Here is a 16,502-nt window from a genome sequence, read left to right as displayed (position 1 = left end):
ATGATCTCATTTCTTTGCTCTGGATCGTGTGCTGCTGCTAACAATTGTTTGCGCATGACGCGTCTTCTCCTCGATGGTGCGCCAAAACATGATGTCATGAGGCTGGCGGTCATGTGGCAATGAGATATAAATAAATCCAGATAAAGCGGAATGGACCTGCCTTTCTTGGACTAGCTTGGAAGCTGTGATTGGACTAGGCCTAGTCCCCCCTTCCGAAGTAAAACCGGTGACGGTAATTCCGGAAGGGGTAGCATGGACAACCAAGCAGGGGTTTAGGATCTCGGCAATAAGGGGGAGTCCCACACGGCGTGCGTAAATGCATTTCCCTACGTGAAAAATACAAAAAAAAAATGCCTTTCTTTACCACCTCTTTACCACCTTTACCACAGCAAAGCGACGGGCTTACGAGGTCCTGTTGTATGAAAACGATGGTCCTCGTAGGCTTCTAAATCCAGTGCCTTAGCACTTGGATTATCAAGAAGCAAGGATCACAGTACACGTGATCATGAGACACATGAGACATATGGCCACACAAGCGACATGAAGTCAAGTACCTCGGTTGCTTAGCTGCTAGCTGTTTGTCGTTTTGTTCATGGATCTTGGTACGCAAAGAGCTGAACCCGTCGTTACTGAGAGCCGCGAATGACGTTTATGATGACGAGGGTGTGCCCTTTCTTCGTCGCTGCGCTTAGGTCAGCGTACACATTGACACTATAATCTGCTGTAATGGATAACTCCCAAGCTCTGGTCTTTGATCAGGCCAGGCCAAGAATGCAAAGGCGGGAAATATGATGAACAGCCTGAAACAATTTCTATATTCAAATTACTATTTTCTGTCTGTTTGGGTTGTCGTAATTGTTTCGAAACTTATTTTCATACTTTAAACCGTAATATCGTAATACTAAAAATTGAAATAAGATTTTAAAAACCTTCTTCGCATTCCCCTGCAAGTGCAAACTATGGAACCAAGCGCGGCTGAATGTCCATCAAAGGAAAACACAGAAGACAAATTTCCTCTCATGTTGAGGGTTCTGGTTTCTCTTTCATGCGTTCCCGGGACCGCTAGCAGCTTAAACAATCGGTTTTAATTTAGCGTGAAACAACTAGCAACCACACAGTAGCTTAAGGGACAAGCAAGAGTCCTGTGTAACCCAAAAGGCATTAAACGAGGAACGCTGAAAATTAGACCGCAATCGTCTGAAAGTAAAAATGAACTTATACCGAATTAAACTCAAGTAGTCGCAATAGAAGTTGGCAACGGTTTTCGATGTGGCAATAAGATTTGTTTGGTTGATCAGATTGATGTAGTAGAAGCCGATTCGAGAAGCGAGGAGTCTCAATTGATTCATGTGATATTCTTTCGCTACATAAGGACCATGGACCCACAACGTTAATAAAGACTCTTTATTTGTAGAAGAATAAACATACGTAACTTAAATATTCAACGTGTTTGTCTTCGATCTGCCCAACAATTAGAACTACTCAAATTGTTCTTTGCTGCACCGACACATGCTAGTTTTCTCGTGTGCCTAAACTGACATGAACTATACATTACCATCATTTCCGCGAATGAATTCAATTTATTTGTAGTTGCCGCTTGCTAGCACTCTGTTGCAAGGAATAATGAAGTGTAAGAACAATGTTTTTAGCCCGTTAAACTGTTTTAAGATCAACAGTACACTTCGGAAAAACAATGGACGCTCTTTGTTAAAATCAAACTAGATTGTTTCGGGATGAAATTTGAGGCAGATTTACTTCACAACATTCAACAAACATTTCATTCGCTAACAATAAAAAAAAAACAAACCAAGCAAATAATAAGTGTAAGATTTTTTATTTCTGCAGAACACATACTTTTTGTGGTTGGAACAAAAATAGTAAAAAGTAAAAATTGGGACGAAGATAAGTTGAATTACGAAATAAACATTCTTTAGCGAATCGTATTGAACTTTTTGTTATTCCATACACTATTTACACGTGTCCCTTTCTAAGCTTCTTTACTTTAACTCGTAAATGAAATAAACGATTCGTTTCGTTGTTACTTACATAACTACTTAGTCGCGAGCTTACACATTTACAGCACATCTACCATCGTTTGCTTCCATGTGTTTGCGAAAGCCACTTTTCTGATTTGTACCTTGGTGTTGGGTACCCTTCGTTCCAAGATGTGCTCCAGCTTTGTAAGTGGTACAATCTCCACCTTGTCCGGTACATCCGCCTGATGGACGACGCTTGCCGGTTCGTCACTTCCCGGCACTGGCTTAAGGATGGGAATTTTTTCACCCAAATTATTCGAAGCGCCTCCATCGTCCACGTTCGTATCGATGTACAGCTCTGTGACACGCAGCAGTTCCTCCGTGATGACCCATACAACCGCCTTCAACGTGGAGTGCATATTCATGATCCCCTTGAGGATCATCTGGTTCGTGGCAGCAGATTGCGAGACGTACGTGGGGATGAGCAACAGTTTCGACAAATTCTTACAGCTAACGATATGCTTATCGAAGCCCAGCTTGACGTCGCAATTAATAAGGTCCAGCTGCTCCAACGAAGACATCTTCGAGATGCCCTCCAGCACGATGAACATGTCGAAGTTTTCCTGACCCTTTTCTAGCCGCAGATGCTTCAGCACGCTCAGCTTGGGCAGGATGGTCGCCAGGTTGGAGCCAATCTCTGTGCATTCCCCTAGCTCGAGGGATTCCAGCAACACCAACGACCCTAGCGCTTCGATTGACGTTGCGCCCAGCTTGGCAATCGACATCAGCGACAAATGCTTCAAATTTCGCAGCGCTCCCAGCTGATGTAAATCACCGTCCACCGAGACGGCGACGGAAGACCGTAGGCGCAGTTCTTCCAAATTTTTGCCATACTGAAAGTTCACGAAATCAATCGGATCGTTCTTGATGGCGAGTGCGTTGACGACGCGCAGATTGGGATTGGAGCGCAACAGGTTGCCAACCACCGTGGACGAGCAGCGACACATGTCGATCTTTTCTATCTTCTTCGCCTGGCCAATGTGCTCGATAAAGCTTTGCCACATTTCATCATTGCTGCCCGCATTCAGGACCTTGCGCAGATCGAGATGCTGAGTGCCGTTCTGGCGCAACTTGGCGATCATTCCGGCCCAATCCTTAACGTAAGAGTTTTTCATGCGCACCGTTCGCCAGAAGCGCTGATGATTTCCAACGTGGTTCCACATTCGGCACACGCTGCAGGCACGAAGGAGCTCCTAAAAAAGTAAATTCCAGCGATCCGTGTTATACTTTTGCAAAGCAGATGTTTAGATGTCAAACCTGGACTCACTTGAACTTTCAGGTAGTCGAATATTTGCATTAAAGCTTGATAGCCTGCCGACACTTCGGACAAAAAGTTGGACGGATCTCGAGCCGAGCTGCGACCGTTGGTGGTGCCCGTGCTACCACTCACCGAAGCCGCCGACGGTTCTCTGTCTCCTGATAAGCGCTCGTTGCTGTTGCTGTTGTTAGTATGTTTGTTGCTCACGATGCCGGTCGCTGTGCCGGTGCCTGTCTTCCTAGCATCGTCCGAATTTCGACTGAAACAAATATGAGAGCAAAACACAAAAGGAAACAAAACGGGTCAAATTATGCTGCATAATTTTGGCGCACGTGCACCAACAATCAGGATGTGCTTCAAAAGTAGAGGTTGGATGTGTAGAATTTTCTTCCAATTTTAGCTATTAAGGGTTGCAACAATGCCTCTAGGAAAAGATAAATATGAAGGTGGGAGTACGTGAGCGGCCAATTTAAAGCAAAATACTCTGAGGGAAAGTACAAAGTATGAAGGTATCCCGAATCTATTCAATCTGTGTACAGCTAATATGCCAAACTCGGTACAAGAAAAGGGGGGTGCTCATAGGATTGGGAACTCTGGGCGGAGGGACATAGTGTTTCTGGTTTGTTCCTGAAATCGAGAAAGAGAAAAAAGAAAAAAACTGACAGACAAAAAGAACTTTTTGTTTATTTATGTTTAGATGCTGATCTACCAACATAGAAAGCAACGCTGTTTCTGTTGGCGTAGCCCTATATGTGTGTGGAGTCTATGATGGCGCATGATGATGGCGTATGGTGAGAATTGATGTTTTGCAAACAAAGAATTTCATCTTTGGCCTTCGCAAGCTATCATTTGCACACCATCCGGATAGTCGGTCGGTAGATTTTCGTTACAGTGAACAAACAAGAACAAGAGTTAGGTAGATGATAACGATTGAGGTAGACTAGTTGTAGGTTGATAGTTTTAGTACTAAATACTCCTACTCCCTATGAGTGTTAGAATCTACAGGATCTCATTAAACGATAGCAACTTACGGGTTCGGGTGAGACTGGTTCGCTGGTTTAGATAGTTTCTTGACCTTCGCATTCGTTGCTTTCCCTTTCGGCACCAACACGTATTCATTGCCACCGATCACGACCACGTCCTGTGGCGGAATGTCCTTCTCGGGCACCGTTGGCACGGCAGTAATGGCTGCAGCTTGTTTGGTGGGAATGGAAAGTTTAGCCGAACCGGACGACTGCTGCTGCGGCTGGGACCGTTTGGTTTTTTCCTTCGGAGCTGTACCGTGTAATGTCAACATCCCCTCCCCGTTGCTGGCTACGTTTGGGGCAGTACCAAGATTGTTGTTCCCATTGCCAATGATGCCGAACATGCCGAACGATTTCTTGTAAGCTTGCGCGTGCTGTACCTGAGCGGTAGCCGACTCTTCCGTGCAACTCTTCGATTCCAAGAGAACATAAAACAATTGACATTCATCAGTATGGCTCAGCAGATTTCACGTACGTCACCATGTCTGCCAGGGACTCTCATAGAACAAAAGACTTCGGCAGACATGGATCCGAAATACGGAAATAGCAAATTCTCAATTCGGTACACTTACCTTGCAGGTAAATCGGCGTGCCAGCGCTTCGGCCGTCGTTGCGAAGACACATTCCGGGTGGTACATACAGAAGCATACCATACATTGCAGCTGCGGTATCATTCCCATCGCCAGTAAGCACTGTATCGTGCACTCCACCCTGGATGGTCGTCGTAGGTTTCAGTATTTCAACATTCACGTTTCAAAAGAAGGAGTTTAGGTGGAACCGAAAGAATCGGCGAATGGGTGGTTGATTGAATGACAAAATCAGATGCAGTGCCAGAGAGCGGGATGATGGATTCAAGATTGGTGTGGACGGAGCACGGAACACGTCAAAGGGGTTAGAGCCGAGAAAAATTAAAGTCAAGCGGGAAGGTAAGACATTTAAGACTCAGCTAAAGCGCACAACAGGGATTGGGAAGAGTTTTCTACACTACCAGCCTATTAATTGTGCGGATACTGTGTGAACGCTTGGCGAGCACACAGCGGAACCAATTAGTTTCAAAAACTCTACTCACCTCGATTTTCCTTTCGTCGATTTTTCCAACGTGCTGACATTTTCATTTGATTTTCTTATTCCGCCGGGTATCAAATAGTTGTTACGTGACCCTCCGATCGCTACCGCACCACTTCCACTTCCTGCTACACCGCCACTTGTTGAATTGCTTTTTGGCGACACTCGGGACGACAGTACATTAGCGCCCTTAGAGTACGTAGACGGTGGTGTTGGACTGGCCCCTTTTGGCATTTTCGGTTTCGGAACCCGTTTACCCAAATCCGGCGAGGCTTCCAGTCCAGGTACTGTTTGTGATCCCAAGACAGAACGTTTCGGTGCATTTGTGTACGATTTGGCGCTTCTGTTTTGAGAAGCAACAAGAAAAAGAAGCGACCGAAAAGAAAACTTAGTAAGAAAATGTGTTCTAACAAAGCAGATGAATATCTTACCGAATGGTCTCCTCGTCCGGATTACCGCCAACCGGTTCTTTAGTGAACGTAAAGTTATCCAACGTCAGATCATCGTGCAATGCGGCCACAATACAATGGCGGGTGCGTAACTTCTTGCCCGTTGGAGTAATATAATAAACTTCGCCTTTGTCCTTGCTGCTGCCGTCCATATTTGCTCGGTAGACCTAGACAGTAAGCGGCACAATGGGTTACAAATTAACTATTTGTTTATTGGTTGAATAACATTTGAAGTTAAACCTCACCAGTTCACGTTTCCAGCCATATTTAAAAGGTACTTTATAGATTGCATCGTGCACGTTCACTGGCACGAACGGTTTTTTCTTTCCAATCATAAGTTTCGACGCATCCAGGCTCATGGCGGATTGATTGACGTTATCCATATCGTCCTGAGGAGTTAAGGTTAACATTTACAGCTCAACGACACCAGCAGCCCATTTAGCAGCCTACGCGTACCTGTTTGGAAGCATTTTGCTCATCGAGTACGTCAGTGGCATCTTCTTCAGTGTTTTCGGCCTCCTGCATTTTCTTGTCCATCGCTGTCCAAAGCGCGTCCGACAACGATTTTGATGGCGGAGAACATAAGCGTCCTTAAAATCAAAACACACGAATAGACTCGATTACAACATGAGACTCAACCGGAAGCATTATGTAAGTAATATGTACAATATGATACGCGCGCCACTGTTATGAATCCTCCGTTACAGCGACGCGCTTTCACTCTTTGTACCCATCATCAGTGCACTGTTGTTTGAGAATTTTGACAATCGCCATCAACAGCAGTGAACTCAATAAACGGAAGCGCAAAACGCGGTCTCCGTTCGGTTTGGTTTCCATCGCAACCATCTCGCCATGGAGAAGCATCTTCAACCCGCGCGGTTTGAAGTGAAATGAAAAATACGAACGAAATGAGCAATCGATTTACCATTTTCGCTGGCCGCGTCTTCGTCGAATCCAGCGAAGTCGTCCTCCTCGCTCTCGGAATCCATCATCTCCCTGTGTTTGCGTTTTTCGCCGTGCGAATGCTCGTTTGCCACCAGGGCCGCCTCTTCCTCGTCCTCCTCCATCTCTTCCTGTTGTTGCTGCAGCATGCCGCCGGCAAGAACCTCTCGCTGATGCAAGCTTTGTGGATCCATTGCCGTTTCTTTTTTTGTTTTTTTCTCGAAAAACCTGGTGGCCCAAAGTGGGGCAGAAGCACGCGCCTCTCGACACCGAAACAGGTCACACTTGCGTGATCACTAAACAGTGTGATACACGCGCCCGAAACACAACGCACCTGTGATGATTGCTCAGAAACCACTTGCTTCGCCACGAAACTTTACAAATTTACGAACACTTGCACCTTCTCTAGCAGGAGCAGCAGGTTTCCGTGCGATCCGAACAATAATTCACCGCCGTATCGACTCCCAAGAGCGCAACAATCGTCAACGCGGAAAAAGTGAGGTTATTTTTCTGGCCCAATCCAACAGCGAGCACTACTACAGCGAAAGAAACACAACCGCACGAGGCGCTATCACAAGAGCACATTGATAAACATTGTTCGTTCGTTAATTTGAGCTTCTTAAGTAAACCGGATCCATCCGTTCGCTTATGCTTTTAATGCCATTCGGGCACGCTCGCTTCCCTGACTCGGTCCCCAGAAAAGGCGCCACCACACAAACAATGACGCTCTACGCAGAAATTTGCTTCGCTAGATCCCGTGCCGAACTGCTGGAAACTGACACAACAGGCGAAACTAACTGGCCTTTCGCGGACAAACTCTTACGACGCTTCGAACCGCCATGGTACAAACACGGAAGAACAGCAAGAAGAAGAATGACACCAAGGGCATTTCGAACATCTATTTCGCCGCGCGCGAAAACCAGAGCCGGCGGAACGGCGAAGGATCTTCGAAAAGTGGCACGATCTAGACGTTTCTGTTCTAGCTTCTGTTTCTGGGCAATATTCAATCTTAATTTATTAAATTATTAAAATAAACTACTTAAACAGCCACAGTAAACAAAGCCGCGTATCGATTTCACACACAAACTCGATCAACGGATTTTTTTATGTTTTGGCGAAAGGAGATTGTCAAAAACATTCTAGATTTCTTTTTCTTATTCTTTCCACAATGTTTCGCTGCTGTCACGTTTTTCCAGTACATTCGGACTCGTGTATTGAAAACATTGCGCGGTTCGAAACATTCTGATGTAATACCGGCGAAGGGAGTTAGTATTGTTTCCGTTGACTGAACAAAGGATCAAGATGCTACAAATACTTCGGAACGGTGCTAGTTTGCCGGTCAAACATTTCACGCGACACGCACGACCGATGGTGCCAGTTTGTGGCAATTTCGAGCATAGGTTAACCCGTTCCTTAGCCGATCACGCCGTACCCGCACGGTCTGTTAGCAGGGTTGGCCGTCTGGTAGTTCCTGGCTTGCGTAATAATATTTCACCGCTTTCGTCGAGAGGATTCTGTAGCGCCAAAAATGACTCCGGTGATCCAATCGATCCTCCGCCGGAACCGTCAGCCAATTACACAAACCAGCTTCCTGCCACCGTTGCAATACCGGAAGTGTGGCCACATTTGCCAGTGATAGCCGCGAAACGAAATCCCGTTTTCCCGAGGTTTATGAAGATCCTAGAGGTAATGCTCGACTCGATGCTGGCCAATGCATTGGAGTAACCTGAACCAATTATGTTTTTACAGATCACCAACCCGATGTTGATTGATCTGGTTCGCAGAAAAGTAAAGCTGAACCAACCGTACGTTGGCATTTTCCTGAAAAAAGATGACGACAATCCGAACGAGGTGATGGAAACGGTGAAAGAAGTGTATGACATCGGAACGTTTGCACAAATACAAGAAATGCAGGATCTTGGAGACAGGCTGCGGTTGGTGGTGACTGCACACCGGCGAATCAAAATCGTCGGACAGTTGTACGAAGATCTGGATGCACCGGCTCCGGGCAAAGGTAAATCGTGGGGTCGTGGGGTATGATTTCCGATGTGGGGCTACCAATGGTCGTTTCATCTTCGACTATTTTTTGTCTCAACCACGTGCTAGAAATGACAATAAAATATCCGTTCTTTAACACGCAAATCGCGGTCTCGGTAGACGAACCGGATGCGGAAAAGCGTCGCCGAAAGCACAAACTTCGCAACAAACAGGTTCGCAATTCTAACAACGACCACACGGCGGACGGTGCGCCAGTGGAGGAGGCACCCAAGCGGCGGCTGCTGAAGGACGGCGAGCAGCAGCCATTGTTAATGGTGGAGGTGGAAAATGTGAAACACGAAAGCTACAAAACTACGGAGGAAGTGAAGGCGCTCACCCAGGAAGTGATTAAGACCATCCGCGATATTATCACGATGAACCCTCTGTACCGGTAAGTGGCGTTCGATGCGACAAGAAGGTGGCAATGATTTAACTAGATTCGTTTTGCATTTACAGAGAAAGCCTTCAACAGATGCTGCACCAGAATCAACGAGTTGTGGACAACCCTGTTTACCTGTGCGACCTGGGCGCCTCTTTGTCGGCTGCTGAGCCTGCTGAATTACAAGAGATTTTGGAGGAAATGGATGTAAGAGCTTTACCGACTAAGCTTTGTCCAACGATTAAGTGATCGGTAGATCTATCATTATTTACAGATCCCGAAGCGACTGATGCTGTCGTTGTCGTTGCTGAAAAAAGAGCTGGAACTTTCCAAACTTCAGGCAAAGATTGGCCGCGAGGTGGAGGAAAAGGTAAAACAACAGCACCGAAAGTACATCTTGCAAGAGCAGTTGAAGGTGATCAAGAAGGAGCTCGGCATCGAGAAAGACGATAAGGATGCAATCGGCGAGAAGTACCGTGAGCGTATCAAGGAGAAAGTCGTTCCGAAGGCCGTGGCTGATGTTATCGAAGAGGAACTGACGAAATTAAACTTTCTCGAAAGCCACAGTTCCGAGTTCAAGTAAGCCCGATCGTAGACGGTTGCAGCGGTTGCTAAAAAAAAAAATGGTTCTCACATCGCTGTACATTTCCAGTGTGACCCGGAACTATCTCGACTGGTTAACGACACTGCCGTGGGGTGTGATGAGCGAGGAAAACTTGGACATTGATCAGGCAACAAAAATCCTCGATGAAGATCACTACGGGATGGAGGACATTAAGAAACGCATTCTCGAGTTCATCGCTGTCAGCCAGCTGAAAGGTACAACGCAGGGAAAAATTCTCTGCTTTCATGGGCCACCCGGTGTGGGCAAGACTAGCATAGCTCGCTCGATTGCAAAGGCACTGAACAGAGAATACTTCCGCTTCAGTGTGGGCGGTATGACGGATGTGGCCGAAATCAAGGGCCATCGACGAACTTACGTTGGTGCGATGCCGGGGAAGTTAATTCAGTGTTTAAAGAAAACCAAAACCGAAAACCCGCTCGTGTTGATTGACGAGGTGGACAAAATTGGAAGGTAAGGGAATGGTCAAATAATCTGTTGTAAATGGACATGGAAATGAATGATGGACTGATGTTTTGAACAGAGGCTACCAGGGAGATCCTAGCTCAGCGCTCCTCGAGCTGCTGGATCCAGAGCAAAACGTAAACTTTCTTGACCACTATCTGGACGTCCCGGTGGATTTGTCGAAGATTTTATTCATCTGTACCGCCAACATCATCGATACTATTCCCGAGCCGTTGCGCGACCGAATGGAGATGATCGATATGTCCGGTAAAAAGAAACACACCGCATGCTCTTTTCAAGCATCAACTGATCGTAGCTTTTTGTCGTTGTTTTAGGCTACGTAGCGGAAGAAAAGTTAGCCATAGCCAAGCAGTACCTCATTCCACAGGCGAAGCGTGATAGCGGAGTCGAAGACAAGCACATAACCATCACCGACGATGCACTGAACGCCCTGATTCGAAGCTATTGTCGCGAATCGGGCGTGCGCAACCTGCAGAAGCACATCGAGAAGATCGTTCGCAAGATCGCCTTCAAGGTTGTGCGAAAAGAAGCCGAGTTTACCGAAGTCACCGGAGGCAACATAAGCGATTTGCTTGGGAAACCGATCTTCACACATGATCGCATGTACGAGACGACGCCACCGGGCGTGGTAATGGGTCTGGCGTGGACCGCAATGGGTGGCTCAGCCCTGTACATTGAAACGGCGAAGCGACGCTTACTGCAGCACGATGAAGGAGGCGACTCGAAAGCCCCACCAGCCGATGGTACTCTCGAGCTGACGGGTCACTTGGGAGACGTGATGAAAGAATCGGCCCGGATATCGCTCACAGTAGCTAGGAACTTCCTCAAGCAGGAGGATGGCACGAATAACTTCCTTGAATCTAGCCACATTCACCTGCACGTTCCCGAGGGCGCCACACCTAAGGATGGTCCCAGTGCGGGTGTCACGATCGTAACAGCATTACTTTCGCTGGCCAAGGGACAACCGATACGCCAGAATGTGGCCATGACGGGGGAAATTTCTCTTATGGGTAAAGTACTGCCGGTCGGTGGCATTAAAGAAAAGACAATTGCGGCCAAACGAAGCGGGGTGAACTGCATTATACTGCCAGACGAGAACAAAAAGGATTTTACGGATCTGCCTACATTTATAACGGAAGGACTGGAAGTGCACTACGCCACGACGTATGCAGATGTTTATCGGATCGTGTTTCAAGAGAGTAAGAAGTAGAACGTTTAATGGCTAAACCCAAACTCGCGGCTTAGTTTTCAATGGCATAGAAAAGTTTAAATAAATTCGTACGGAGAGTAACAAATTGTGTCGAAGTACAAGTAAATTTATCCACTCTGATGACTGACGCACTGCATTTCGGTATTTGGGATACATTCTACAGTTTTAACGTTAACTTTAGAGGTTTCGCTGGCTTTTCAGCCGGTGGCGGTATGACGCGCATTGGTGGCAGGCGACGAACCTTTCGGCCGTGCCGTCCATCCTTGCGTTGCCACAAGCCCGAGCGTGGCCGATTGCCTAGCTCACGATTTTTCTGCGCCGAACCGATCGGAGTTTTGCTGTGTTCCACGTTAGAGACACGGCCAACGGTTGCCATGCACGTTTGCTTGAAGGCAAATTCTTGCTTCGATGGCAGCTGCACCACGACGAGATCGTCAAATTTGCGCACAACCGTGCCGTACGTTCCGGCGGCATGAATCATATGGCAATGCTGGCCGGGAAACTTTTCCAAGCAGTGAATTTGCGTTCCCGTCTGTAGTGCCCCGAGTGGATACGCATCTCCCTCATTCGCACGAACTGGAGAAAACAGAAAGAACAGCGAACGATTAGTCGTATTCAGTGGTGGTTCGTGGTTTTACATACCCGGAATGCGAGGGATGAAACGTGATGTTTTGATTAAATCTCCTGCCTTCATGTTTTCAGTGGCCAGGATGTACTTCATTTCATTTCCAACGGCAACCAGGGCCACTTTCGCCGTGCGGCAGCCATCGTGAATCACTGCTATCACCTTCTCGGTCTGCGGCGGACCTTCGCTTGGTCCGTCTCGCACCCATTTGATCCAATGATATTTATGCTTGATGCCACCACCGATTCCTTTCGCAATCACTCGGCCAGTTTCGGGATCTCGGCCGGCCAAATTGGTCACCCGCAGCGGTTCGACGGTGTACTCGGCTGGAAAGTGAACGATACGCCGAAAAGATCTTCCGCCTCCAGGTTTGGGTTTATTCAACAGTATCTCTAGACTCTCCAATGAAATGGGTCTAGCGGTCGTATGGCGCACATCTCGAGCAATGGGCGATACCAAAAGCCGCTGAAACAGCCTAGCCAAATTGGCCATATTTACAACACTTTTGCCGATAACCCAGCGCAAATGCAGTGTGTTTATGCAACCTTCTCACTGACAGTTTCGCGTCAACCTTGGGCTGTAACGTCCATAACGCAAGTAACGCATGAATGTCAGAGTGAGTGCCCGGCCTGTTATCATAACATCAACAAAATGAGGTGAGCGATTTATTTACTTAATTGTTTCAATTAGTTTAACCTTGGATCTAAAAGATTCGACATTATTTGCGGTGCTAGGGAAACAAAAAAAGTTTCTGTTTTGTTAGGTAAGCAAAATACTAGCATCAGGTCGTGATCTTCAGGCTTCTCTTGCTTTTGAGGTCAAGGATATACTCTGCTACAAGTCTTGTTCTTCTTTGATTACTATTAGCTTGTCTGGTTGAAATGACGACGGCAACGGCGGGAACATTCCATTATTTTGCCTACGGAAGTAATCTTCTTGCTAAAAGGATACACATTCAAAACCCATCCGCAGTGCGGAAAGGATTCGGTTATCTTCAGGTGGGTACAGGCCATCGGTTGTTAATTATTCTCGTTTTAGTGATTTTCTTACGATCTATCGCAGAACTACGGTCTAGACTTTTTCCACTATGCTGCACGTTGGCGAGGGGCGCCAGCCACGATAGTTGAGCATCCGGAAGCGCAAGTGTGGGGAGCGATATGGGAAATTGATAACAGTAATCTAGCGGATCTGGACCGCCAGGAAGGTGTTCATAACAGCGTTTACAAGCCGCTTACTCTGCCAGTAATATTACCGACAGGCGGAACGCTAGATTGTCGAGTGTATCAGCTAGTGAACAACCCTTGCCACTTGAATTCGACTGAGGATAGGCCCTTCGAAAGGCAACCCTCGAAAACCTACATGAACATTATAGTAAACGGAGCCAAAGAAACTGGTTTGCCAAATGGATATATTGAATTACTGAAAAACGTAAAGCACAATGGAAATAGCGGCGATCCGCAACTGTCGCTTGAGTTAGAGAAACCAATAGAAGATTGATTTTTTAAGCTAAATTTCGACTTTCATTCCCAAGTTCCCAAGTTCCAATTTTTCTCGTTCGTGCGAAAATTTAAATTTAGCTCTAACTATAAAAAACAGGTAAAACTTCCTATCACAAAGAGAATACTTTTCTCAACAACAAAGAAGGAGGTATTGAAAGAATATTGAACATACTCATTGTATTATTATCGTGTCATGATAATTTATAATATTTTTTAAATAAATCAACCACTAAATGCGGAATCAGCATTCTTTGTGTAAAACCGTCCGAAATGGGGTTGGTTGCATGTCCTTTTTCCAAGGGATAACTTGCCCGAGCATCGATGTATAAGATATCGTAAGCTAAGGTTTTGTTAATGGGTTGTCAGTCAAGATTGGAGGAAACCGAGGAAAAGTTCCACCGATAATTTCTGCTACTACCCTATCAACTAACCGTATTAACTAAGAAGGGGAAGATGTAATAGTTTTTAAGTTAAAAGTAATTTTCGTGGATTGGGAACTCACCAAACGGCAATTTTCCGCGCTGTCTGCATCAACCAAGCGTTTTTGTAGTTCATCCTGCGCCCCTCAAACGTTTGAAGGAGACATGTTCAATGCCTCGCTTCCCCTACAGTCACAGTTGGGGAAAAATGAGTGCTTGGAAAATGGAAAAACGGAAAACGAACCACTCTCGAAGGCTGCTTCCAATTCGCAATCCGAAGGTTTGCTTCCAGTCGGACCGCGTGCGCCGAATGCCGCGGCAAAGTCAGAGCAAACATGCACATCTGGAACTAACAACGTTCAACAGTATATGTGGCATTCAGTTTTTGATAAGGTATCACGAATAGTTCACAGAATTCTATACCAAAACATTATAGATTGCTATAACTTTGTGGAATTGTAATTGCATACTTTACAATGATAACTGCATTTGTAAATGGCCTCTGAACATATCATGAAATTTTAGGAGTTTTCTGGTGTTTATCTGATCTTTCCAAACCCCTCCCGTCATTTTAATTTCTACAATTCAATCCCTCTCACTCGAACGATGCCGAAAATGGTCGATATTTTGTTCCTGTTTTGAGTTAGATCCGTATCGATCCTTGTAATACAAGGCTGCGAGTTACAAAACCGGAAATTATCACACTGTTGAATGCAAAACGAGCCAAAGCATCGTCATCACCTTACTATCGCTATCGCCTGATGAAAAGGCCAAAAAAAGAATTACCATTAATGAATGGCCCAGATCTGGAATAGCGATCCCCAACTCCATTGCACGCTACGGAACGCTGCGCCACAAAGCCTGCGACAATTTGGTAGAGACCTTTAGCCAGGGTAATTATGAAGTTTGATAGAGATGTTAGCGGTTGTACGAACAAGAGTACGAGCAGCAAAAATTAATTTATTCACTCGACTTTGCTTGAGAGGTTCTACGAAGTAAGAAGCTGGGCCCAGCGCGATGGCGAGCACTTTTCTTTTTCTCTACTTTTGCACGCCACGTAATGTCCCAGGGATTCCCAGCGATTACGTCAGGAAATTGCATAATGAATAATTTCGTAGTTGTATAACTGGCCCGAACACTAGAGCTGTGGTTTCGGAATTTTTCCATCCATGGAAACGCGCATAGGATAAAGTGTCAATCCAATACCCTAAATCTTTCAAACGCTTGATATATAATTAATTTTTTAATTAAAATAAAATACAATCGATGGTCTGGTGCCTCTGGAACCACAACTTTCTCCGCGACTAATGGTGCCCTTGTTTAACGGGTTCGTCCAAATAAATAGCCGGAATTGTCCGCAAGAAGCGCTCCCCAGACCAGCGGGTTGAGCGGTCTCGTGCTGTTGCCCTTCATAAGCCAAAACCCCACTCGGTCACGTGCGCACGGCGCATATGGCAGACGGTTTAAAACGGTCGCCGGTCCGTGTAGGGGAAGCCTCCGGGTCGCGTTCTCGTAATTCAGCACCTTGGCGAGCCCGTTAAGTCCCTCCTGTCCTTAAAGAACCGCTTGATGGAGCCATGCGTTGCGCGTAAGGCCCAGCTAAATCCCCTCTCCAGGACGGAATAAACGCCCGGTACGTGCGAAGTATGACCGAAACTTCCGAAACCAGCAGCCGCCAATTCAAGTCCGGGCGCCAACCTCAAGAACGCTTAAGCGCCAACCCGACCTGAAAACACTCGCCCGGAGGTCCGCAGGTCGCCGGTGTTGCCGGGCCACTCTTGATCTATCGTCCCACCTCCCAGTCCACAAGGGGGAGCCACGGTCACCTGTCCACGGGGCTCGATTTCTGCTGCCTACTGGCGTAACCGGAACCCGTCACTCGCCCACGAGAAGGCCCCCTCGTGGAATCGTTTGTTTTGCCGCGGCAAAACATCATTATCCCACATCAGAAACCGGGCTTAAAATAAACATAAAATATGCAAATCCTTCCACCCGGCCGATGCTATCACATGTAGATTCGCAAGGTTCGCTCACTGTTTCGCTTTCTCGTTGTCTTTCCCCCTTTCTTGCCTAGAGCTTAGAGCTTCACATTACTTTCCTCCCTACCCAGGATGGATGCAGCGCGTTGTGCTCGTTCTGTTGTGGACTTAAGCGTCCGGAGAAAGTTGGCTTTTTTTACTTTCTTTACGGTTTTGTCGATCTCTCTCTCTCTCTTTCTCGCAATGACGCATGACTGTGTGTTTGAGCTTTTCATTACTACGCGGTCGCCATGGCGTTGGTTGCCATGGATAAACCAGTGGCGGAGAAAATTCTTTTCCTCGAGGTTGTGTTTTCGCTTCCCCAGAATTGTTGCTGCGACCACGACAAGCGTGTACCAGAACCACACACACAGTGGGGCTGGGGTTTGCCAGCCAAGCCTCACTCGCGGTGCCGTGAATTTATTTGCTATCAACAAATAATGCGAACCATGC

General features: G+C 46.5%; 4 protein-coding genes across 6 annotated transcripts; 2 read left to right on the top strand and 2 right to left on the bottom strand.

The window, feature by feature from the left end:
• Positions 1-1,900: 1,900 nt before the first annotated feature.
• Positions 1,901-7,282, bottom strand: LOC128277988 (uncharacterized). 2 transcript variants are annotated; one of them, XM_053016608.1, is made up of 9 exons: positions 6,759-7,282; positions 6,290-6,423; positions 6,079-6,222; positions 5,816-6,000; positions 5,389-5,727; positions 4,892-5,030; positions 4,326-4,729; positions 3,304-3,553; positions 1,901-3,229 (listed from the first exon to the last, which is right to left on the bottom strand). In XM_053016608.1, the coding sequence occupies exons 1-9, from the start codon at positions 6,967-6,969 to the stop codon at positions 2,075-2,077; spliced, it is 2,961 nt and encodes a 986-aa protein (XP_052872568.1). In that variant the 5' UTR covers positions 6,970-7,282; the 3' UTR covers positions 1,901-2,074. The 2 variants fall into 2 exon arrangements, with proteins under 2 accessions (XP_052872568.1, XP_052872569.1); XM_053016609.1 differs by lacking the exons at positions 4,326-4,729; positions 4,892-5,030.
• Positions 7,283-8,045: 763 nt separating this feature from the next.
• On the top strand, positions 8,046-11,567 carry LOC128268912 (lon protease homolog, mitochondrial). The gene is made up of 8 exons (XM_053006213.1): positions 8,046-8,461; positions 8,525-8,789; positions 8,882-9,203; positions 9,269-9,398; positions 9,466-9,770; positions 9,844-10,266; positions 10,337-10,524; positions 10,593-11,567. The coding sequence occupies exons 1-8, from the start codon at positions 8,078-8,080 to the stop codon at positions 11,486-11,488; spliced, it is 2,913 nt and encodes a 970-aa protein (XP_052862173.1). The 5' UTR covers positions 8,046-8,077; the 3' UTR covers positions 11,489-11,567.
• A 27-nt stretch (positions 11,568-11,594) lies between these two features.
• On the bottom strand, positions 11,595-12,628 carry LOC128268913 (39S ribosomal protein L2, mitochondrial). The gene is made up of 2 exons (XM_053006216.1): positions 12,131-12,628; positions 11,595-12,064 (listed from the first exon to the last, which is right to left on the bottom strand). Exons 1-2 carry the CDS (start codon positions 12,603-12,605, stop codon positions 11,646-11,648), a joined length of 894 nt encoding a protein of 297 aa, XP_052862176.1. The 5' UTR covers positions 12,606-12,628; the 3' UTR covers positions 11,595-11,645.
• Positions 12,629-12,737: 109 nt separating this feature from the next.
• On the top strand, positions 12,738-13,758 carry LOC128267212 (gamma-glutamylcyclotransferase-like). Of its 2 annotated transcripts, none has more exons than XM_053004007.1 (3): positions 12,738-12,769; positions 12,981-13,111; positions 13,176-13,758. In XM_053004007.1, the coding sequence occupies exons 2-3, from the start codon at positions 12,995-12,997 to the stop codon at positions 13,608-13,610; spliced, it is 552 nt and encodes a 183-aa protein (XP_052859967.1). In that variant the 5' UTR covers positions 12,738-12,769; positions 12,981-12,994; the 3' UTR covers positions 13,611-13,758. The 2 variants fall into 2 exon arrangements, with proteins under 2 accessions (XP_052859967.1, XP_052859966.1); XM_053004006.1 differs by lacking the exon at positions 12,738-12,769 and adding an exon at positions 12,836-12,876.
• Positions 13,759-16,502: the final 2,744 nt, after the last annotated feature.

Source organism: Anopheles cruzii, chromosome 2 (genome assembly GCF_943734635.1).
Source record: "Anopheles cruzii chromosome 2, idAnoCruzAS_RS32_06, whole genome shotgun sequence".
Classification (NCBI taxonomy): domain Eukaryota; kingdom Metazoa; phylum Arthropoda; class Insecta; order Diptera; family Culicidae; genus Anopheles; species Anopheles cruzii.
The sequence above is the reverse complement of the archived record's forward strand: the minus strand, read 5'-3'. Positions and strand labels throughout refer to the sequence as shown.

Bases quoted from the DNA above. Each gene is read 5' to 3' on its own strand.
- LOC128267212 (XM_053004007.1), top strand. From the start codon at position 12,995: ATGACGACGGCAACGGCGGGAACATTCCATTATTTTGCCTACGGAAGT. The intron at 13,112-13,175 runs GTGGGTACAGGC...GATCTATCGCAG, and splicing joins AAGGATTCGGTTATCTTCAG to AACTACGGTCTAGACTTTTT.
- LOC128268913 (XM_053006216.1), bottom strand. From the start codon at position 12,605: ATGGCCAATTTGGCTAGGCTGTTTCAGCGGCTTTTGGTATCGCCCATT. The intron at 12,065-12,130 runs GTATGTAAAACC...TGTTTTCTCCAG, and splicing joins TTTCATCCCTCGCATTCCGG to TTCGTGCGAATGAGGGAGAT.
- LOC128277988 (XM_053016608.1), bottom strand. From the start codon at position 6,969: ATGGATCCACAAAGCTTGCATCAGCGAGAGGTTCTTGCCGGCGGCATG. The intron at 6,424-6,758 runs GTAAATCGATTG...TTTGATTTTAAG, and splicing joins AGACGCGGCCAGCGAAAATG to GACGCTTATGTTCTCCGCCA. The intron at 3,230-3,303 runs GTGAGTCCAGGT...TTACTTTTTTAG, and splicing joins TCGACTACCTGAAAGTTCAA to GAGCTCCTTCGTGCCTGCAG.
- LOC128268912 (XM_053006213.1), top strand. From the start codon at position 8,078: ATGCTACAAATACTTCGGAACGGTGCTAGTTTGCCGGTCAAACATTTC. The intron at 9,399-9,465 runs GTAAGAGCTTTA...CATTATTTACAG, and splicing joins AGATTTTGGAGGAAATGGAT to ATCCCGAAGCGACTGATGCT. The intron at 10,267-10,336 runs GTAAGGGAATGG...TGTTTTGAACAG, and splicing joins GAGGTGGACAAAATTGGAAG to AGGCTACCAGGGAGATCCTA.